Source organism: Carcharodon carcharias, chromosome 14 (genome assembly GCF_017639515.1).
Source record: "Carcharodon carcharias isolate sCarCar2 chromosome 14, sCarCar2.pri, whole genome shotgun sequence".
Classification (NCBI taxonomy): Eukaryota; Metazoa; Chordata; class Chondrichthyes; order Lamniformes; family Lamnidae; genus Carcharodon; species Carcharodon carcharias.
The window spans coordinates 117,896,796-117,915,497 of NC_054480.1; the positions used below are offsets into that span (position 1 = coordinate 117,896,796).

The following is an 18,702-nucleotide window of genomic DNA, read 5'->3' on the forward strand; positions in this document are numbered from 1 at the left end:
GGATCACCAGTGAGGGGCAGGAGAGGGGTTTGGATGCAAGGGCAGGAGGGTAGCTCCCAGCGGACATCCACCTTCCCCATGCCGGGTCCCTCGATTGGGCAATAAGTGCCTTTGAAAGAGGGACTCTCCACCTGGGATGCTGCTGTCAATTCCTACAGGGTTTGCTGGTCAGCCTTCAAGAAGCAAGGGAAACCCATGCAAGCTCGGGAGAATCCCTAAGCCACGACAAAATCTCAGTGGACTCAGGGATAATGACTTTTAAGTGGCTGAATAATGAGCTTAATTAGCCAATGGGCGGGTTCCCTGTGTCAGCCCATTCCTGCCGCCAATTTAATAGGGGTCAGTTCTCCCACTAGCAGAAAAGGAATGCGTGGCCTCCCCCACGATTATAAGGGCCCGCCTGCTACCTAGTGCACTCCGGGAGGCTTCATTAAGTCCAGCCCACTAATTTCCACAGGAGAGCATCGTCACAAGCCAAAAAGCTGAAGGGTAAAAAGACAGTTTATTGTAATTACACAGAGAGTGGTAAATGTGTGGAAAGAACTGCCCAGAGAGGTAGTGAGGGCAAATAATATCAGCAAATTCTAGAGAGAGTTGGGTAAGTGCCTGTAAAGGCCCTGGAGATGTCATGAGATATGATATATCCTGGATACTGGATCTGGGAGCGGTGGCCTATTTCTGTTTGTTCCTGTATTCCTGCCTCCAGGCTTACACAACTTGTTTCTAGCTCTGATGCTAACCCAATGATTTTTATCTCTGTTACCTCAGGTTGAAGATGGAGCTTCAACAAGAATCGTTGATCAGCGGGAACTTGACCATGGAGGCTAACCTGATTGTGCTGGACACCCTGGAGCTGGTGATACAGGTATGAGATGCAGTGATCCTCTTTTATGCTCTCCCCCACCCACAAACCGCCACCTCTCAGCCCCTCCTCACCCCAACTTTTGTACACTACTGTTTAACAATCGACAAACAAAGTTCAATACAATTAATACCGTGAAAAATCATCAGGGGTTGTAACTTCTGAGCTCCAGGGCGTTGTATTTTGGGGGCATCCCAAAGATGCACTGGGGAACCTGCCCCCACTCCACCCCGGGAGGTTCCCAGGTAAGGATTGCACTGCAATTGCCTGGGAAGTTCAAACTTTCAATGGGCAATTGGCCCTACACTGGGAACAATCTGAAAATTGTGATTTAATTCACAAACTACAGATAGTTCTGACTGTGTTACATCAATAGTTACCCAGAAAAAGTTAGAAGAGTTAAAACCTCTTTGAGCTTTTGGGTAACTATTGTGCAGACCTACACTGAACACCCCCCAGGAGACTCCAGTTACACCAAACCCCCATGGAACTCCCCCATGCCCTGCTCCGTGAGACTCCCTCCCCCCACCCATGGGACTCCCTCATGTGCCCTCAACAGGACAGCCCCCATGGGACACCCCCACCAAAAGCACCCCCACCCCTCCACCCCACCATGAGACTCCACACTGAGTCAGAAGATCGGGTGAGATAGGATTGGTTGGATTTTCAGGTATGAACTTTTAAACAGAGTGGCAATCCAACTCAATTGTCACTTCATCAGAAGTTGCGACCCCATGTGTTCAGTCTCAAGGACTTAGATCTTCAAAGGGGTTTTTCTTCTGAGTTTATACTTCTGGAACATTATCTTTTAGACCACGAGAGACAATCTATGGACAAGGCCTCTTTATCCTTGATAGTTGCAAAATTAAAACTTCAAGCCCAACATGGTAAAATTTTATCAGAAGATAATTGATTAATTCTTTCCTATGAATACATCTGTTTGTGCTTCTGGAGGGCTGCCAGTTCTCACTTGTGGTAATTTTTGCCTCATTAATTACCCAGTTTCCCAATCACTGTCACCCTGATAGAGGTTTGCTATTGCCCTTCCTCCAGTCTACAGGTAATATTAACTCTTGGGTTTATATATTATCTAAGACTGTTGATTACAGCTGTAACATATTTGAGGGTTAAGTTCCAAGCACCATAACACCTTTCCTAGCAAGCCGCCTCTGTGCTGCATTTACGAAGCACTATTCTTGGAATAATTATTCTTTATGGAGTCAAACCCTTTCTCCTCTCATTCCTGAGGAAGGAGTCAGTGGATTGCACCATTCCCTACCCAGATATCCAACCTATTAAGGCCAAATATTTAATAACATTTCCATCCTTTCAGCAGTGCAACTTGATGCTCGAGTTTAAGCCTGTGGTCGCAGGGGTCCTGAAGGTCCTGATTCACAGCCTGTGCTGCAACCAGAGCACCCTATACCTGCAGAACTGCTTCAACACACAGAGAGCCGTCATTGCCAAGGTAACCAAATGCTTCATGAATGGGGTGAGAACTTTGTGAATGAATTATTGAATGTGAGGATTAAATGAATGGGGTACCAGTCCTTCAGTGGGTTTAAAGAGGCTGCTGTTCACAGAAGAAGAACAAGTGATGTATTCCTGGATGACCGACAGCCCTGGAATTGTCTTTCAGCACTGGGTGAGGGCACGAAGAGAAAGTTGGGGAAGAAGTGGGAAGGGGGTTGGTGCTGAAGCTCTTTGTTTATTGGGCTGATGAAGGGTGCATCAGCACGTGTTCCAAGCAAAACACAGGGTGAGATTGAAATCCAAACAAAACAGAAGCTCCATAGATTCATATGGCTGCTCCATGCTGTAGACTATAAATTTCCACTGCCAAGTGACTTGTCAGTACCAAATCACCACACGGACTGAAGCTGTGGTCAGTGTATGGAGCAGCAAGAGGCCTTAAACATTCCTTTTGTAAGGGGCGGAAATGTGCGCATGGTACTCCAGAGAAATATTAAAGAGGCAAAATCCTAAATGTAATCAGGAAGCACTTTTTCATAAATCACAAGAAGACACATCCCCTGTTATTTGTGCAAGAGACCATCACAGTAAAAAATCTTTCATGGTTATTCTCCCTCCTGAAACAAAATAAAAAGGTTTGGACAAATAGTTTTGCACAAAGGCACTACTACTTTTTCAATAACCCAAAGAAAGTTTCAAGTGGATTTATAAATGTTTTGTCTTTACAGAGCCCTTCAGTCTTCAGTGTCTCTGATGCTGCAACCCTCGTCTCTCTTTGTCTACTTCTCTGTGCCTCAGCTCTGTTGCTCTCTCTGTTCTTGTCCCTGTCTGTCTATCTGCTTCTCTCACTCTGCAAGTTTCAAGTTGGACACCCTGAGACTCCAGTGCAGATGCAGGCTGGTTGGCATTGAATACACAGTTTCAGTCCTGCAGTTTGGCTGTCAGCAAATTAACAAATAAACTGGTTAAATATTTATCTGCATGTTTGTGTATTAGTGTGTGCTGTGTGTGTGTGTGTACATACATATGTACGTATCCTTGTATGTATTTGTGTGTGATATGCATGTGTTTGTTTGTGTGTGTTTGGATATTTAAAGAAAACTAATTTTGGCTGAATTCCGGACTCTGTTAACACAAGTTGCATTGATCAACTGATGCTGTTGATTTGTTGCTATCCTGAATATTGGAGCAGTTCTTCCTGCAGAGCTAACTGGTTGTTCTGTGTCCCTGTTGCAGTTTCCGGACGTGCTGTTTGATGAAGACTCGGAGCACTGCACGGACCTGTGCTTGCTATTGCTACAGAGATGTATGAGTTGTTTTGAGAGCACACGGGTCCAGGCCTCAGCTTCCCTCTATCTGCTCATGAGGCAGAGCTACAAAGTGGTGAGCGAGATTGGCCTCAGAGCGACTCGGGTGTCTTCCTACCTTCCAGATTTAATTTCCATAGAAATTAGGGAGTCAAGCTGTTAAACTTCTTATAGCCAGTTAGTGAAGGAGACCAGAAGAATTTTTACTCTGTTTTAGATCCATATGCAATGTATAGTTCCTAACCCTACAACCCACCACCAGTGTCACTAGATATCTCTTTATACTCTTTCGAGAAATCAGATTAATCAATTAAACAAGTAAATCAACCCCTCAAAGGGACATTATCAGGTTATTGTAATGAAAAACAAAAGCAAAGGAAACTTATAAAATTAAAATTAAATTATTAGGACTGATGATGCACTCCAGTCTCTGCAGTGCCCACTGGTTGTGGAAGGCCTCAGGCATACTTGGGGAAGTGACCTCTATGCTCTTTTGAGTGGATCGGATAAACTAATCTAATTAACCAAAGAACCACTCTTTAAAAGGTCACTGTAATGAAAACTAAAACTTTAACGAAAACTTATTAAAATAAAATAACATTCCCTGGGCTGATGGTGCACTCCAACCCCTGCAGCACCTACTGGTCATGGAAGGCCTCAAGCCTGCCAGTGGACACTGCTTGCTCCCTCTCCTATGACACCCGGCAGCAGACTTAGTCATGAAAGAGAGGCAGACAATCAAGTCGACTGACCCCCTCAACCTCCCACTGCTTGGACTTGTTTTTTTTGATAATGCTTCTACTTGGTTGGCCATCTTACGTGCACATGTAATTATCCAATGAGTGCCTCCCAACTGTACACACTTAACTTCTTAACTTTATTTTATACAATTACAGATTGTAGATGACACAAAGCTGGGTGGGAGGGTGAGCTGTGAGGAGGATGCAGAGATGCTTCAGGGTGATTTGGACAAACTGAGTGAGTGGGCAAATGCATGGCAGATGCAATATAATGTGGATAAATGTGAGGTCATCCACTTTGGTAGCAAAAACAGGAAGGCAGATTATTATCTGAATGGCTATAAATTGAGAGAGGGGAATGTGCAATGAGACCTGGGTGTCCTCATACACCAGTCGCTGAAGGAGGCAAATGGTATGTTGGCCATCATAGCCAGAGGATTCGAGTACAGGAGCAGGGATGTATTACTGCAATTATACAGGGCCTTAGTGAGACCACACTTGGAATATTGTGTGCAGTTTTGGTCTCCTTATCTGAGGAAGGATGTACTTGCTATAGAAGGAATGTAGTGAAGGTTTACCAGACTGATTCCTGGGATGGCGGGACTGACATATGAGGAGAGATTGAGTCGATTAGGATTATATTCGCCGGAGTTCAGAAGAATGAGGGGTATCTCATAGAAACCTATAAAATTCTAGCAGGACTAGACAGGGTAGATGCAGGAAGGATGTTCCTGATGATGAGGGAGTCTAGAACCAGGGGTCGCAGTCTGAGGATACTGGGTAGACCATTTAGGACTGAGATGAGGAGAAATTTCTCCACCCAGAGAGTTGTGAGCCTGTGGAATACACTACCACAGAAAGCAGTTGAGGCCAAAACATTGTATGTTTTCAAGAAGAAGTTAGATATAGCTCTTGAGGTGAAAGGGGTCTAAGGGTATGGGAAGAAAGCGGGAGCAGGCTATTGAGTAGGATGATCAGCCGTGATCATAATGAATGGCGGAGCAGGCTCAAAGGGCTGAATGGCCTACGCCTGCTCCTATTTTCTATGTTTCTATGTTAACACAAGCCATTGTCTACTGTGTTGGTGACTGCCATGGCACAGTAGGTAGTACTCTTGCCTCTGAATCAGAAGGTTGTGGGTTCAAGTTGCACTTCAATGACTTGAGTAGAAAATCCAGGCTGACACTCAATGTAGCACTTTGGGATGTGGTTGTGAAAGGTCTTATATAAGTGGAAGTCTTTCTTTCTATGTGCATATTTGAGGGCCCTTTTTTATTGTGGAAAAAATTGTGAGAGTGCCTGGGTTATCTGTCTTACTGCAGCTCACATCCAAGGGGAAATGCGAGAATAACACCAATAACCAGTGAGAGTTTAATTGATTGCAAACCCTAGGCTGGAAACACAATCTGTTGGCACAAAGTACTGGTGCCCTTTCCACAATATACTGCACTTTAGTGCTTTTCCTTAATGATTGCGGAATTTGGTAATTTTATGTTTGAAAGGCAATACAATATGCCATTGCAACAGGTTTAAAGGATAAAGGAAGCTAAACATTCCTGGTGTTGGCAATTGCACATGGTGCTCAATATGTTTCTCCATTTGTTATTATAGCAGAAGGTGCTAAACCCAATTAGAATCCTAGAAAGATAAGGCACAGAGGAAGTCAAATTTAAACTTCACTCTGTGACATTGCACTGAAGCCCCCACTGTGTTCATTTCCATATTAGATATATCTGTAAATTAGTAGTCTTTATTTTTGAATTAGATTACAGCAGGTTTCAAAATATAAGTAAATAAAGTGTGAAAAACAAATCTTTCTGAGCCGAAGTTGAGGTTCCTTTTAATAAGAAATCTACCTTCCGTAGTCACAATACCTTTGCTACAGCTACAAACCTCCCTTTTGTAGAAATTGGACCATTTTTCCTTTATTAAATTGGACATGCCTACAGCTTAGCTGATCACAAACCTTGGTCCCACTGCACCCACAGAGTAACATTTTGTCTTCTTGTGTCACAAGTACTACACTTGAGGCTTGTTTTCAGTTGTCAGCTTTTGCTAGTTTTATAAGTTTGCATATGTGGAGGTGGTAGATCAGTTATCTGACAAATAATAATGGTGGGTGTCACTGGGGAGGACTGGTGGGCAGATAAAGAACAGCAGTGCACAGTAATGTGGGGAATCATGATTAATTGTGGGGGAAGGGTGATGCCCTGTAATGTGTTGAGTAGGAGCAGTGATGAACATAATTTAAGGACCCCATTCGATCACATCATGTAATTTAACAATTAGTCAACCTACAAGGTTGATTAAACAAGTCAACAGTAAAAGACTTCTTACTATCCAGACAGCATCTGTGGGAGGCAGTGGAACAAGTATGAAACCTTAGGTCAGTATTTCTTAATCTATTTGTCATCTATGGAGAGAGGACTTGCCTAACAATTTACTAGAACTCCTTGAGGAAATAATGACCCTATTGACTGTAGAGATTCTATTCAGATTCTGCCTAAGCTCTTTAATACTGTGGTTAATAATCACTTTATAAGGCATGGGGTAGAAAGCCAGCTGCTGAGGTGAATTGAAAATTAACCAAAATGGAGAGAGCACAGGGTGTTTGGAAAAGGAGCAAAACTGACATGGCAAGGTTCATTGGCACGTATCGCAGGGGTTGTTATGATGTGGCAGATAATGTGTGCCAGACGGATCAAATCCATGAGGGAAACATGATTGTGCGGTCACAACTGTTTTGCAATTTGTATTTTATTTCGAGTTGCGTACCTTGAATTCAGAAGTAATGAGACTACCATGACTTCAGAGGTTTTTAGAAAACTAAATTAAACATTTATTAACAAAAGAAAATATTTCAAGCACATACATAAGTCTACAAATTACTATAATAATAACTCCTAAAACCCCTAATTAATCTGGCTCCCAGTTACACCTCTGTTAAGGCAATAGTAAAAACAAATGGATTTAAACAGGCCCAGACAAAGCAACACAATACCCTGGACAGTCACATTTAAAATGACTTTACTCAGCTTCAGTTCCTGTAATTGGCAACTTGATGCACAGAGGCTGGAGGCTTTTCGCACTTGTGTTAGATCTTAGAATGCCTTCTCCTCTTACATATAGCCTCACCTCCTTTATACATGTTTCTCCCTTTTACTGCAAATTCCATTGGTCTAACATGTTTTTACAACTTTACTTTTCTCATAATATAAATGTGTCATAGTACTAATTTTATCAGTAGCTTCTGGGAAAAATAAACACACTGCTTGGCTTGGCTTCTTCTGGCTATGTGTAACATCTTACCATCTCTTTGAAATTCGAACTAACCTAATGTATCCTAAAAAAATAAATGTTCCTCACACCTCACATTCTAAAACTTCAGCCATGTTTTTGCATTTAGCATTTCAAACCTATTTCAAACTCAAAGCCTCTAGGCCAGCTGTCTCCAATTTAATTAAATCAGCCCCCGCACACACATACACACAGAAAAACTAATCCAAACCCCACTTTTTGAGAGGACTACAATATAAAAGCAGGGATGTGCTGCTGAGGCTTTATAAGGCTCTGGTCAGACCACATTTAGAATATTGTGAGCAATTTTGGGCCCCGTACCTCAAGAAGGATGTGCTGGCTCTGGAGAGGGTCCAGAGGAGGTTCAGGAGAATGATCCCAGGAATGAAAGGCTTAACATACGAGGAACGTTTGAGGACTCTGGGTCTATACTCGATGGAGTTTAGAAGGATGAGGGGGGATCTGATTGAAACTTACAGAAAACTGAAAGGCTTGGATAGAGTGGATGTGGGGAAGATGTTTCCATTAGTAAGAGAGACTAGGACCCAATGGCACAGCCTCAGAGTCCTTTTAGGATAGAGATGAGGAGAAACTTCTTTAGCCAGAGAGTGGTGAATCCATGGAATTCATTGCCACAAAAGGCTGTGGAGGCCAGGTCATTGAGTCTATTTAAGACCGAGATAGATAGGTTCTTGATTGGTAAGGGGATCAAAGGTTACGGGGAGCAGGCGGGAGAATGGGGTTGAGAAATTTATCAGCCATGATTGAATGGCAGAGCAGACTCGATGGGCCGAATGGCCTAATTTCTGCCCCTATGTCTTATGGTCTTATTAAACCGCTTTTACAATACATCACAATAATATTCTGAAAATTATTATATTTTCATGATGGGGGTCAAAGCACATCAATGGTTTAAAGCTGCAGCAGAAACAGAGATATGCTTACACATGACATTGCACATAACAGGGAGGGGATGTCAAACAATAGGGAAGAGGCAAACTGACTACAAAGGGATCTGGATCTTTTATTTGAGATGTTAAAGTCACATTTATTGCTCAATTTCTCTGAGAAGATGGTGGAACCTCCTGAGAGGGCATGAAGAGTAAATCATGTGGGACTGGAGTCACATGTAGGCCAGGCTGAGTTAAGGATGGTAGGTCCCCTTCCCTGAAATACCTTAATGAACTACTTGGGTTTTCTGCTGACTCCGAAGTTTACATATATGTTTTAGCTCATAAGTGAGCAAATTTATTGAGTGAAGTTCCACAATTTGCTGCAGTGGGAATTGAATCCATGATCCCTGTGTTGCTTGTTGAGTAGGTTAGAGGACTGATGAGGGTCAAATTATATTAATGTGGATTTGAATATTTTCCAAACACTTTGAATTTTATGTGCTCACTAATCTGGGACTTCTTATGCTCAGCATTTTTCGAGAATGAAAATGTACATCACCCTATCTCTGGCATCTTTAGCGGAGAAAATATCGAACCAGGATGAGCACTGTCTTCAGAAATCCCTTGGGATAATCCTAACTTACCTGGAGACAGATAGAGCCATGCAGGGTACAGGCTTTGCTACACAGGTAAGGAAACTCCAAACCTTGAAGGGACTTTAGATCTAATCACACGGCAAGTAAAGTGCAAATGATATATTTGTTGTGCAAGACTGGTGAGATATATGATCTGTTGTGCAGCAGTGATGTTAGTTGGGAATGCGCTGGGAACAATTTTTCTGGTCCAAATTCATCCAGACAGTGGACAGGAGCACTGTGATGCTCTTATCCAAGCTCAGAAACACAGCCCGTTCCTGGCCCAGGCTACTAATATTGCCCTCGGACATCCCAGATGCAGAACGGTTAGACTTTAACTGGCAGGGCAGGAAAATAGCATAGAGGCAGGCCTGAGACACTTGCCCATAAACTTCTGAGTACTAGCCTTTGGAACTTTTTGTCTGTGGTTGGAGGGTAGCACCAAGAAAGGACTGAGGTCATCCTGGTTGAGGTGTGTGGGGAGGCACGGTACAGGTCAATAAAAACTGACCTCGGTTTCCTTCTTTCTCTTGTTTCCCCTGGACTGTTGCCAACTCACAGGTCCATAAGGGTCCCCGCTTTAACTCCAACACTTAACTTCAGCTCACGCCCTTCATATTGGGAGCCCAGCGGACAACCTAATGGATAGTGAGGCAGAAATCAAGCACTCCCATCCCAACACCTCATGTACATCTCCACAATGGGCTCTGGAATCCTGGCACACTGTAAAGGGGTCAAAATGCTGTGGGAAACAAATCTACCCTCTGACTTCTGTCTCCTCCCTTAATGTCTGAGAAATGGGTGCTCCCCTGGGGTTAGGAAATCCTATGGAAAATGGTCAGGAAAATGGACTGATGGTCCTACAGTATTGGTATTTCTCTCTCTCTCTCTCTCGAGTGTAGGGATTGTCTCTCAATCCGCTGAAATTTAGGAACTCAGTGTGGCGCAATGCTTGTCTCATGTTGCAACATATTGATGCAATAGACTTATTGAACATCACATCCCTTACTGTCATCTGTCTTTCAAATGATACCTTCAATTGAGTGCAACCTGCCAGCACAAGCCGATGTAAAATATGCTGAGACACTGTTCATAGAGCATCAGACATGTTCTTGCACTGTCACAATCCAACACTTAACCAATACCACTAAACATTGATTAACTGATCATTTGTATACGGGACCTTGTGAGAAAATTGGATAGAATGTTTGCCTAAAAAATAATCCTTCAAAATAATTCATTGGTTGTAAAGTGCTTCAGGACATCCTGAGGCAGTAAAGGGTGCTGAATAAATAAGGTTCTTTCTTTAAAATCAATGGTTGACATGACAACAATGGAAATGTGGCAAATATTTGAAAGGTTATTTTTTTTGGGGTATTTTGCTATGTTAAATTTGTTGTATCTGTTTATGTGCTTGTTATAAAGGTGGTGCCTCATCTAATGTAGGCATATAATTGGGCACCATGCATTGGTTGGTACTTTCTATTTGGTACGACCTCAAGCTTGCAGTAATATGCCTAAGCTCATGGTATAGTTGCTAACTCTGATTGGATGTATTCCTGGAGGTTTCATCATATGGTCCTCTCAATTCCAACTGCCCCACCCAGTTAACAGCAATTTTTCCTATTTCCAATATTGGAATAACTCATAATGAAAGGGTTCAAAGAACATGAAAAATGCACAATTCTCTTTTATGGCGCTATGACTTTTCTCCTTGATTACTTCCATGGAACACAGGATCATAAGACTTAGGAGCAGTAAGCTCCAACATTCAATAAGATCATGGCTGATCTGGTTGTTGTCTTAACTCCACTTTCCTGTCTGTCCCCATAACCCTTTACTCCCTTGTCTATCAAAAATCTATCTAACTCTGCCTTGAATAAATTTAATAAATTCATTGCGTTCTGCGGAAGAGAATTCCACATACTGACAACCCTCTGAGAGAAAATAATTCTCCTCATCTCCGTCTTGAAAGGAGGACCTCTTATTCTTAAACTTTGGCTTCTAGTTCTAGTCTCCCCCACAAGTGGAAACATCCTCCCGGTATCCACCCTATCAAGTCTCGTCAGGCTCTTATATGTTTCAATAAGTTTCATTTTTCTGAACTCCAATGGGTATAGGCCCAACATGTTCAACCCTTCTTCATAACGTAAACCCTTCATCCTAGGAATGAGTCACGTGAACCTTCTCTGAACTGGTTCTAACATAATTTTATCTTGTTTTCAAATAAGGAGACCAAAACTGTACACAGTATTCCTGATGTGGTCTCACCAATGCCCTGTACTGCTGCAGTAAAACTTCCCTACTTTTATATTCCATTCCCCTAGGAATAAATGCCAACATTCACTTTGCCTCCCTAATCACTTGCTGTACCTGCCTACTAACTTTTTGTGATTCATGTACCAGGACACTCAGATCCTTCTGTACCACTGAGATCAGCAAGTTCTCTCTATTTAAATAGTGTGCTTCTTTTCGATTCTTCCTGCCAAAGTGGACAAGTTCACATTTTCTCTATATGCCAAATTTTTGCCCACTCACTCATTCTGTCTATGTCTCTTTGCAGACTCTCTACCTCCTCTTGATCACTTACTTTTCTACCAACCTTAGTGTCATTGGCAATTTTAAATACCATATATTCGGTCCCTTCGTCCAAGCCATTGTTATAGATTATAAATAGTTGAGGCCCCAGCACTGATCCCAGTGACATTCCACTAGTTACAGTTTGCCAATCTGAAAGAGAGCCGTTTATCCCTACTCTCTGCTTTCTGTTAGCCAACCAGTCCTTTGTGCTAATATATTACCCTCTGCACTATGTGCTCTTAATCTTGTATAGTAACTTTTGATGCGTTACCTTATGAAATGTCTTTTGGAAATTAGTTAAACACAGTTTCTCTTTCACAAAGCCATGTTGATTCTGCATGATCATATTATGATTTTCTAAGTATCCTTCTATAACCATCTTAATAATGGATTGTAGCAATTTCCCTATGACAAGTGTTAGGCTAGTTGTCCTGCAGTTTTCTGCTTTCTATCTCCCTCCTTTCTTGAATAAAGGTGTTCCTTTAGTGATGTTCCCACCTGCTGGGACCCTTCCAGAATCTAATGAATTTTGGAAGATTATAACCAATGCATCTACTCATCTCTACAGCTACTTCTTTTAAGACCAGAGGGTGCAGCCATCTGGTCCGGGGAGTTATCAGCATTTAGGTCTAATAGTTTTCCCAGCACCTTTTCCCTGGTGATGGTGATGGTAATTGTTTTAAATTCCTTCCTCCCATTCACCTCTTGATTTTCAAGAACCTTTGAGAAGTTTTCTAAGTCTTCTACAGTGAAGATAGACACAGAATACCTGTTCAACGTCTCTGCCATTTCTTTGTTTTCTATTATCAATTCCCCAGACTCTCTTTCTAGAGAGCCAACACAGCTTTAGATACTCTTTTCCCATTTAAATACTTGTTGAAACTCATACTATCTTTTTATATTACTAGCTAGCTTTCTCTCATACTCTATTTTCTTTCTTTTTTTTTAGTCGTTCTTTGCTGGTTCTTAAAATCTGACTAATCTTCTGACCTATCACTAGCCTTTGCAGATTTGTACAGCGTTCCTTTCAATTTGATACTATCCTTAACTTAAGTTCCTCATTTAGTCTTTCTTTCTCACTGGGATAAATCTTTGCTGAAAGTTATTAAATATCTCCTTAAAAGTCTGTTACTGTATCTCTACTGTCTTATCTTTTAACCTAGTTTCCTAGTTCACTTTAGTTAGCTCTGCCTTCATACCTTAAAATTACCTTTACTCAGGTTTAAAACACTAGTCTTAGACCTATACTTCTCCCCTTCAAACTGAAATTCTATATAATGATTGCTGTCACCTAGAGGCTCCTTTCCCAAGAGGTTATTGATTAATTCTATCTCACAGCTCATTAGCAGGTCTAGAATAGCCTGCTCCCTGGTTGGTTCTAGAACATACTGCTCTAAGAAATTCTCCAAAATACACTCTATGAACTCATTTTCCAGGCTACCTTTGCCAATCTGATTCGCCCAATCTACATAAAGATTAAAGTCGCCTTTGATTATTGTGGTACCTTTATAAAATGTCCCATTTATTTCTTCCTGTATGCTATGTCCTACAGTATAACTAAAGTTAGGTGGCCCACAAGTGATCTACCTTTCCTATTTCTTATCTGTACCCAAACTGATTCTACATCTTGCTCTTTCAACTTAAGTTCATCTCACTAATGTACTAATGACATCTTTAATTAACAGCTACCCCACCATCTTTTCCTAGCTTCCTACCCTTTCAAAATGTCAAATACCCTTCAATATTCAGCTTCCAGCCTTGGTCACCTTGCCACCGTGCCTCCATGATGGCTATTAGGCCATATATATTTAATTCTATCTCTGCTAATAATCCATCCACTATCAAGCTTTAATTCTTGGACAATCCAGGACAATTCTGGAAGGTTGGCAACACCAACTCATGAATGACATAGCAACATTTTACTTGGCCTACTTCCAATATGTGGCATCTGCTGTTAGATTCTCCCTGTGGGTTGCAGTGCATAGCTCTGAGATCAGGATGAAGGATTATAGACAGTTTCATGATCTGGTCTTATCTTATAGGGAAAGTTACTATAGGCTGATGTTCCATATCTCGCCATGCCCGCACCCCCCTCTATTTAGCCTAGAATCCATCTCTCTCTCCCTCTGCCTCTCACTGCCTGTTAGAAATAATCAGTGCCCAGCTCTTACGAGCTATCCAACTGATGTGAGGGGCTGGGTTACTGTTTTTTAATTCCAGTGGGCAGAAACGCAGTTCAGAGTTAATCAGACAGTTTTAATTTTTCTCAAGTTAAATTGGTGAAGAGTTGAATGCACACTGATTACGTCAATTACTTCAGAACCACGTGGAAAACATCCTTCAGGAAGTGTGTGTGAACCAATTCCAACAATCCTTTTATGTTCATTATGCACCTGTGTTCGAAGCCCAAAATGGAATCAGAGCATTAGTTAGTCTCTGGCAGACAACTGAGAGCAGCTGCTTCCTGTTCGAAAGATGCCAGCAGTGTCTCAGTAATAGCGCCCTCAACTCTGAGACATAATAAGCTATGCTGACACTTCAGTGCAGCACTGAGGGTATAAGATGTTAAACTAATGCCCTGTCTGCCCTGTCGGGTGTATGTAGAAGGTCCTTTGAAGAACAGCAGGAGAGTTCTCCGGGTGACTGGCCAAAATTTATTGATGGAAATGTAGATAATTTACAGCACAGAGCCATTTTGCCCATTGTGTCTCTATCATTTGTTAAAGAGCAATCCAGTATAATCTTGCTTTACAGCTCTTGCTACATAGACCTGTTTTTATTTTATTGATTTATGGAATGTGGGTGATGCTGGCTAGACCAGCATTTATTGCCCATCCCTAATTGCCCTCGAAGTGATGGTGGTGAGCAGGCTTCTTGAACCACTACAGCCCATGTGGTGCAAGTACACCCACAGTGCTGTTAGGGAGGAAGTTCCAGAATTTTGCCTTGAGACAGTGAAAGAAAGGTAATATATTTCCAAGTCAGGATGGTGAGTGGTTTGGAGGGGAACTTCCAGGTGTCAGTGTTCTCATGTATCTGCTGACCTTGTCCTTCTAGATGGTAGTGGTTGTTGGTTTGGAAGGTACTGTCTAGGAAAGCTTGGTGAGTTCCTGCAGTGCATCTTGTAAATGGTATGTACTGCTGCCACTGTGCGTTTGTGATGGAGGAAGTGAATGTTTGGGGATGGGGTGCCAATCAAGCAGGCTGCTTTGACCTGGGTGGTGTCAAGCTTCTTGAGTATTGTTGGAGCTGCACTCATCCTGGCAAGTGGGGAGTATTCCATCACACTCCTAACTTGTGCCTTGTAGATTGTGGACAGGCTTTGGGGGGGTCAGGAAGTGAGTTATTCACCACAGGATTCCTAGCCTCTGACCCGCTTTTGTAGCCACATATAGCTGGTCAAGTTCAGTTTCTGGTCAATGGTAACCCCCAGGATGTTGAAAGTGGGTGATTCCGTTCTGGTAATGCCTTTGAATGTCAAGGGGTGATGGTTAGGTTCTCTCTTGTTGGAGATGATCATTGACTGGCATGAATGTTAATTGCCACTTGTCAGCCCAAGCCTTGATATTTTCCAGGTTTTGCTGCATTTGGGTATGGACTGCTTCAGTAGCTGAGGAGTCGCGAATGGTGCTGAACATAATGCAATCATCAGCGAACATCCCCACTTCTGACCTTATGATGGAAGGATGGTCATTGATGAAGCAGCTGAAGATGGTTGGGCCTAGGACAGTACCCTGTAGAACTCCTGCCATGATATCCTGGAACTGAGATGACTGACTTCCAACAACCACAGCCATCTTCTTTTGTGCTAGGTATGACTGCAACCAGCGGAGAGATTTCCTCCTGATTCCCATTGACTCCAGTTTTGCTTGGGCTCCTTGATGCCACACTTGATGTCAAGGCCAGTCACTCTCACCTCACCTCTGGAATTCAGCTCTTTAGTCCATGTTTGAATCAAGGCTGTAATGAGGTCAGGAGCTGAGTGGTCCTGGAAGAACCCAAACTGAGTGTCACTGAGCAGGTTATTGTTAAGCAAGTGCCACTTGATAGCACTGTTGATGACCATTCCATCACTTCACTGATGATCAAGTGGTAATTGGCTGGGTTGGATTTGCCCTACCTTTTGTGTACAGGGCATAATTTCTGGGCAATTTTCCACATTTCTGGTAGATGCCAGTGTTGTATCTGTACTGGAACAGCTTGGCTATGGGCACAGCAACTCTGGAGCACAAGTCTTCAGTACTATTGCTGGATTATTGTCAGGGCCCGTAGTCTTTGCAGTATCCAATGCCTTCAGCGTCCCTTGATATCATGAGGAGTGAATCCAGTTGGCTGAAGACTGGGGGCCTCTAGAGGAGGCTGAGATGGATCAACCGCTGGGCACTTCTGGCTGAAGATGGTTGCATATACTTCAGCTTTATCTTTTGCACAGATGTGCTGGTCTCCCCTATCACTGAGGATGGAGATATTTGTGGAACCTCCACCTTCCAGTGAGTTATTTAATTGTCTACCACATTCATGACTGGATGTGGTAGGACTGCAGAGCTTAGATCTGATCCGTTGGTTGTGGAATTGCTTAGCTTTGCCTATTGCTTGCTGCTTATGCTGTTTGGCATGCAAGTAGTCCTGTGTTGTGGCTTCACCAGGTTGACACCTCATATTAAGGTATGTCTAGTGCTGCTTCTCACATTCTTCATTGAACCAGGGTCATCCCTTGGCTTGGTGGTAATGGTACAGTTGTGGATATCCAGGCAATGAGGCTACAGATTGTGGTTGACTACAGTTCGGTTGGAATCATACCTAGCATAAAGGAAGATGGTTTTGGTTGTTGGAGGCCAGACGTCTCACCTCCAGGGCGTCACTGCAGGAGTTCCTCAGGGTAGTGTCCTCGGACCAGTCCTCAGCTGCTTCATCAATGACCTTCCTTCCATCATAAGGTCAGAAGTGGGGATGTTTGCTGATTATTGCACTATGTTCAGCACTGTTTGCGACTCCTCAGATACTGAAGCAGTCCATCTCCAAATGTAGCAAGACCTGGACAGTATCAAGGCTTGGGCTGACAAGTGGCAAGTAACATTCACGCCATACAAGTGCCAGGCAATGACCATCTCCAACAAGAGAGAATCTAACCATTGCTCCTTGATGTTCAATGGCATTACCATCACTGAGTCCCCCACTATCAACATACTGGGGGTTACCATTGACCAGAAACTGAACTGGGCCAGCCATATAAATACTGTGGCTACAAGAGCAGGTCAGAGGCTAGGAATCCAGTGATGAGTAACTCACCTCTTGAACCTCCAAAGTCTGTCCACCATCTACAAGGCACAAGTCAGGAGTGTGATGGAATACTCCCCACTTGCCTGGATGAGTGCAGTTCCCACAACACTCAAGAAGCTTGACACTATCCAGGACAAAACAGTCTGCTTGATTGGCACCCCACCCACAAGCATTCACTCCCTCCACCACTGACGCACAGTAGCAGCAGTGTGTACCATCTGCAAGATGCACTGCAGGAAGTCACCAAGGTTCCTTAGACAGCACTTTCTAAGCCCACGACCACTACCAACTAGAAGGACAAGGGCAGCAGATAGGTGTGAGCACCACCACCTGGAAGTTCCCCTCCTAGTCACTCACCATCCTGACTTGGAAATAAATTACAGTTCCTTCACTGTTGCTGGGTAAAAATCCTGGAACTCCCTAACAGCACTGTGGGTGTACCTACACCACATGGACTGCAGCAGTTCAAGAAGGCAGCTCACCATCACCTTTTCAAGAGCAACTAGGGATGGGCAATAAATGCTGGCCCAGCCAACGAAGCCCACATCCCGTGAATGGATTAAAAAAAAAATTCTGCTGCTGCTGATGGGCCAGATCACCTCATGGTTTTCCAGTCTTGAGTTGCTAGATCTGTTCAAAATCTATCCCACTTAGCATGTTGTGTGGCACTACCACCACAATGGAGGGTATCCTCAATGTGAAGACAGGACTTCGTCTCCATAATAACTGTGAAGTGGTCATTGTCATGGACAGATACATTTGTGGCAGGCAGGTTGGTGAGAATGAGATGTAGTATGTTTTCCCTCTTGTTGGTTCCCTCTCCATCGGCCACAGACCCAGTCTAGCAGCTATTTCCTTTAGGACCAGCCAGCTTGGTTAGTGGTGAACCAGATGAGTTCCAGTTAATCCTATTTTACAGCTGTTGCTATGTAGCCCTGTATTTTACAGCAATTCAGGTGTACATCCAAGTAGTTTTTTAATGTCATGAAGGTTTCTGCCTCTACCTACAGAAAGGTGATTTCTAGAACCTGGGTGGGAAAAAAAACCACCTCAACTCCTCTCTAATTCCTCAAGCAACATCACTTAAAAGAAAAATCTTGTCATCGATTTCAATGCTATTTGTGGGATCTTACTGTGCTCACTGATGACCAGGTTTCCTTAGATCACTACAGTGACTACACTTCAAAAACACTTAATTGGCTGTAAAGTCCTTTAGCCCCATCACCTTTTTAGAGAAACTGGAAATGGGAATAAATAAAAGGCACTATCAATACGAGTCCTTTGTTTTTCACTGCAATTGCTACTGCACTTCAACTGATGGGGAGTGCCTCGCCTTCAGCGAGGCGAATATCCCCTGCCCCCATTCGCATTCCTGCTATCTTGACCTGGCAGAGTATTGAGAAATCGCAATCTGTCATTGCGCATAGCTAAAGTTAGTTCTGGAATTTGAACCCAGACCACCACTTGAGAGGCCCTCAGACACTTACTGCTCTCCTCCTTACTTTTTTGCTTCCAGCGCACATCCGCATGGTGGGGCCCTGCCCCTCCCCTACACGACAGGGCACTGACTCTTCACTCTGTGGTGGTACTCTAAAAACCCAGTTAATGAAGGATGGAACTGGAACCAATCTTCAC

The 18,702-nt window shown here is 43.1% G+C and overlaps 1 protein-coding gene across 7 annotated transcripts in view; it reads left to right on the forward strand.

The window, feature by feature from the left end:
* Positions 1-18,702, forward strand: part of LOC121286849 (dedicator of cytokinesis protein 7-like) — a 203,439-nt gene that overhangs the window by 147,157 nt on the left and 37,580 nt on the right. For 6 of the 7 annotated variants that reach the window (XM_041203978.1, XM_041203979.1, XM_041203982.1 and 3 more), the window contains 4 exons: positions 769-865; positions 2,196-2,330; positions 3,572-3,718; positions 9,103-9,261. In XM_041203978.1, coding sequence (XP_041059912.1) covers positions 769-865; positions 2,196-2,330; positions 3,572-3,718; positions 9,103-9,261 — 538 coding nt within the window. The remainder of the gene's footprint in view (positions 1-768; positions 866-2,195; positions 2,331-3,571; positions 3,719-9,102; positions 9,262-18,702) is intronic. The other variant, XM_041203980.1, reaches the window with a different exon arrangement.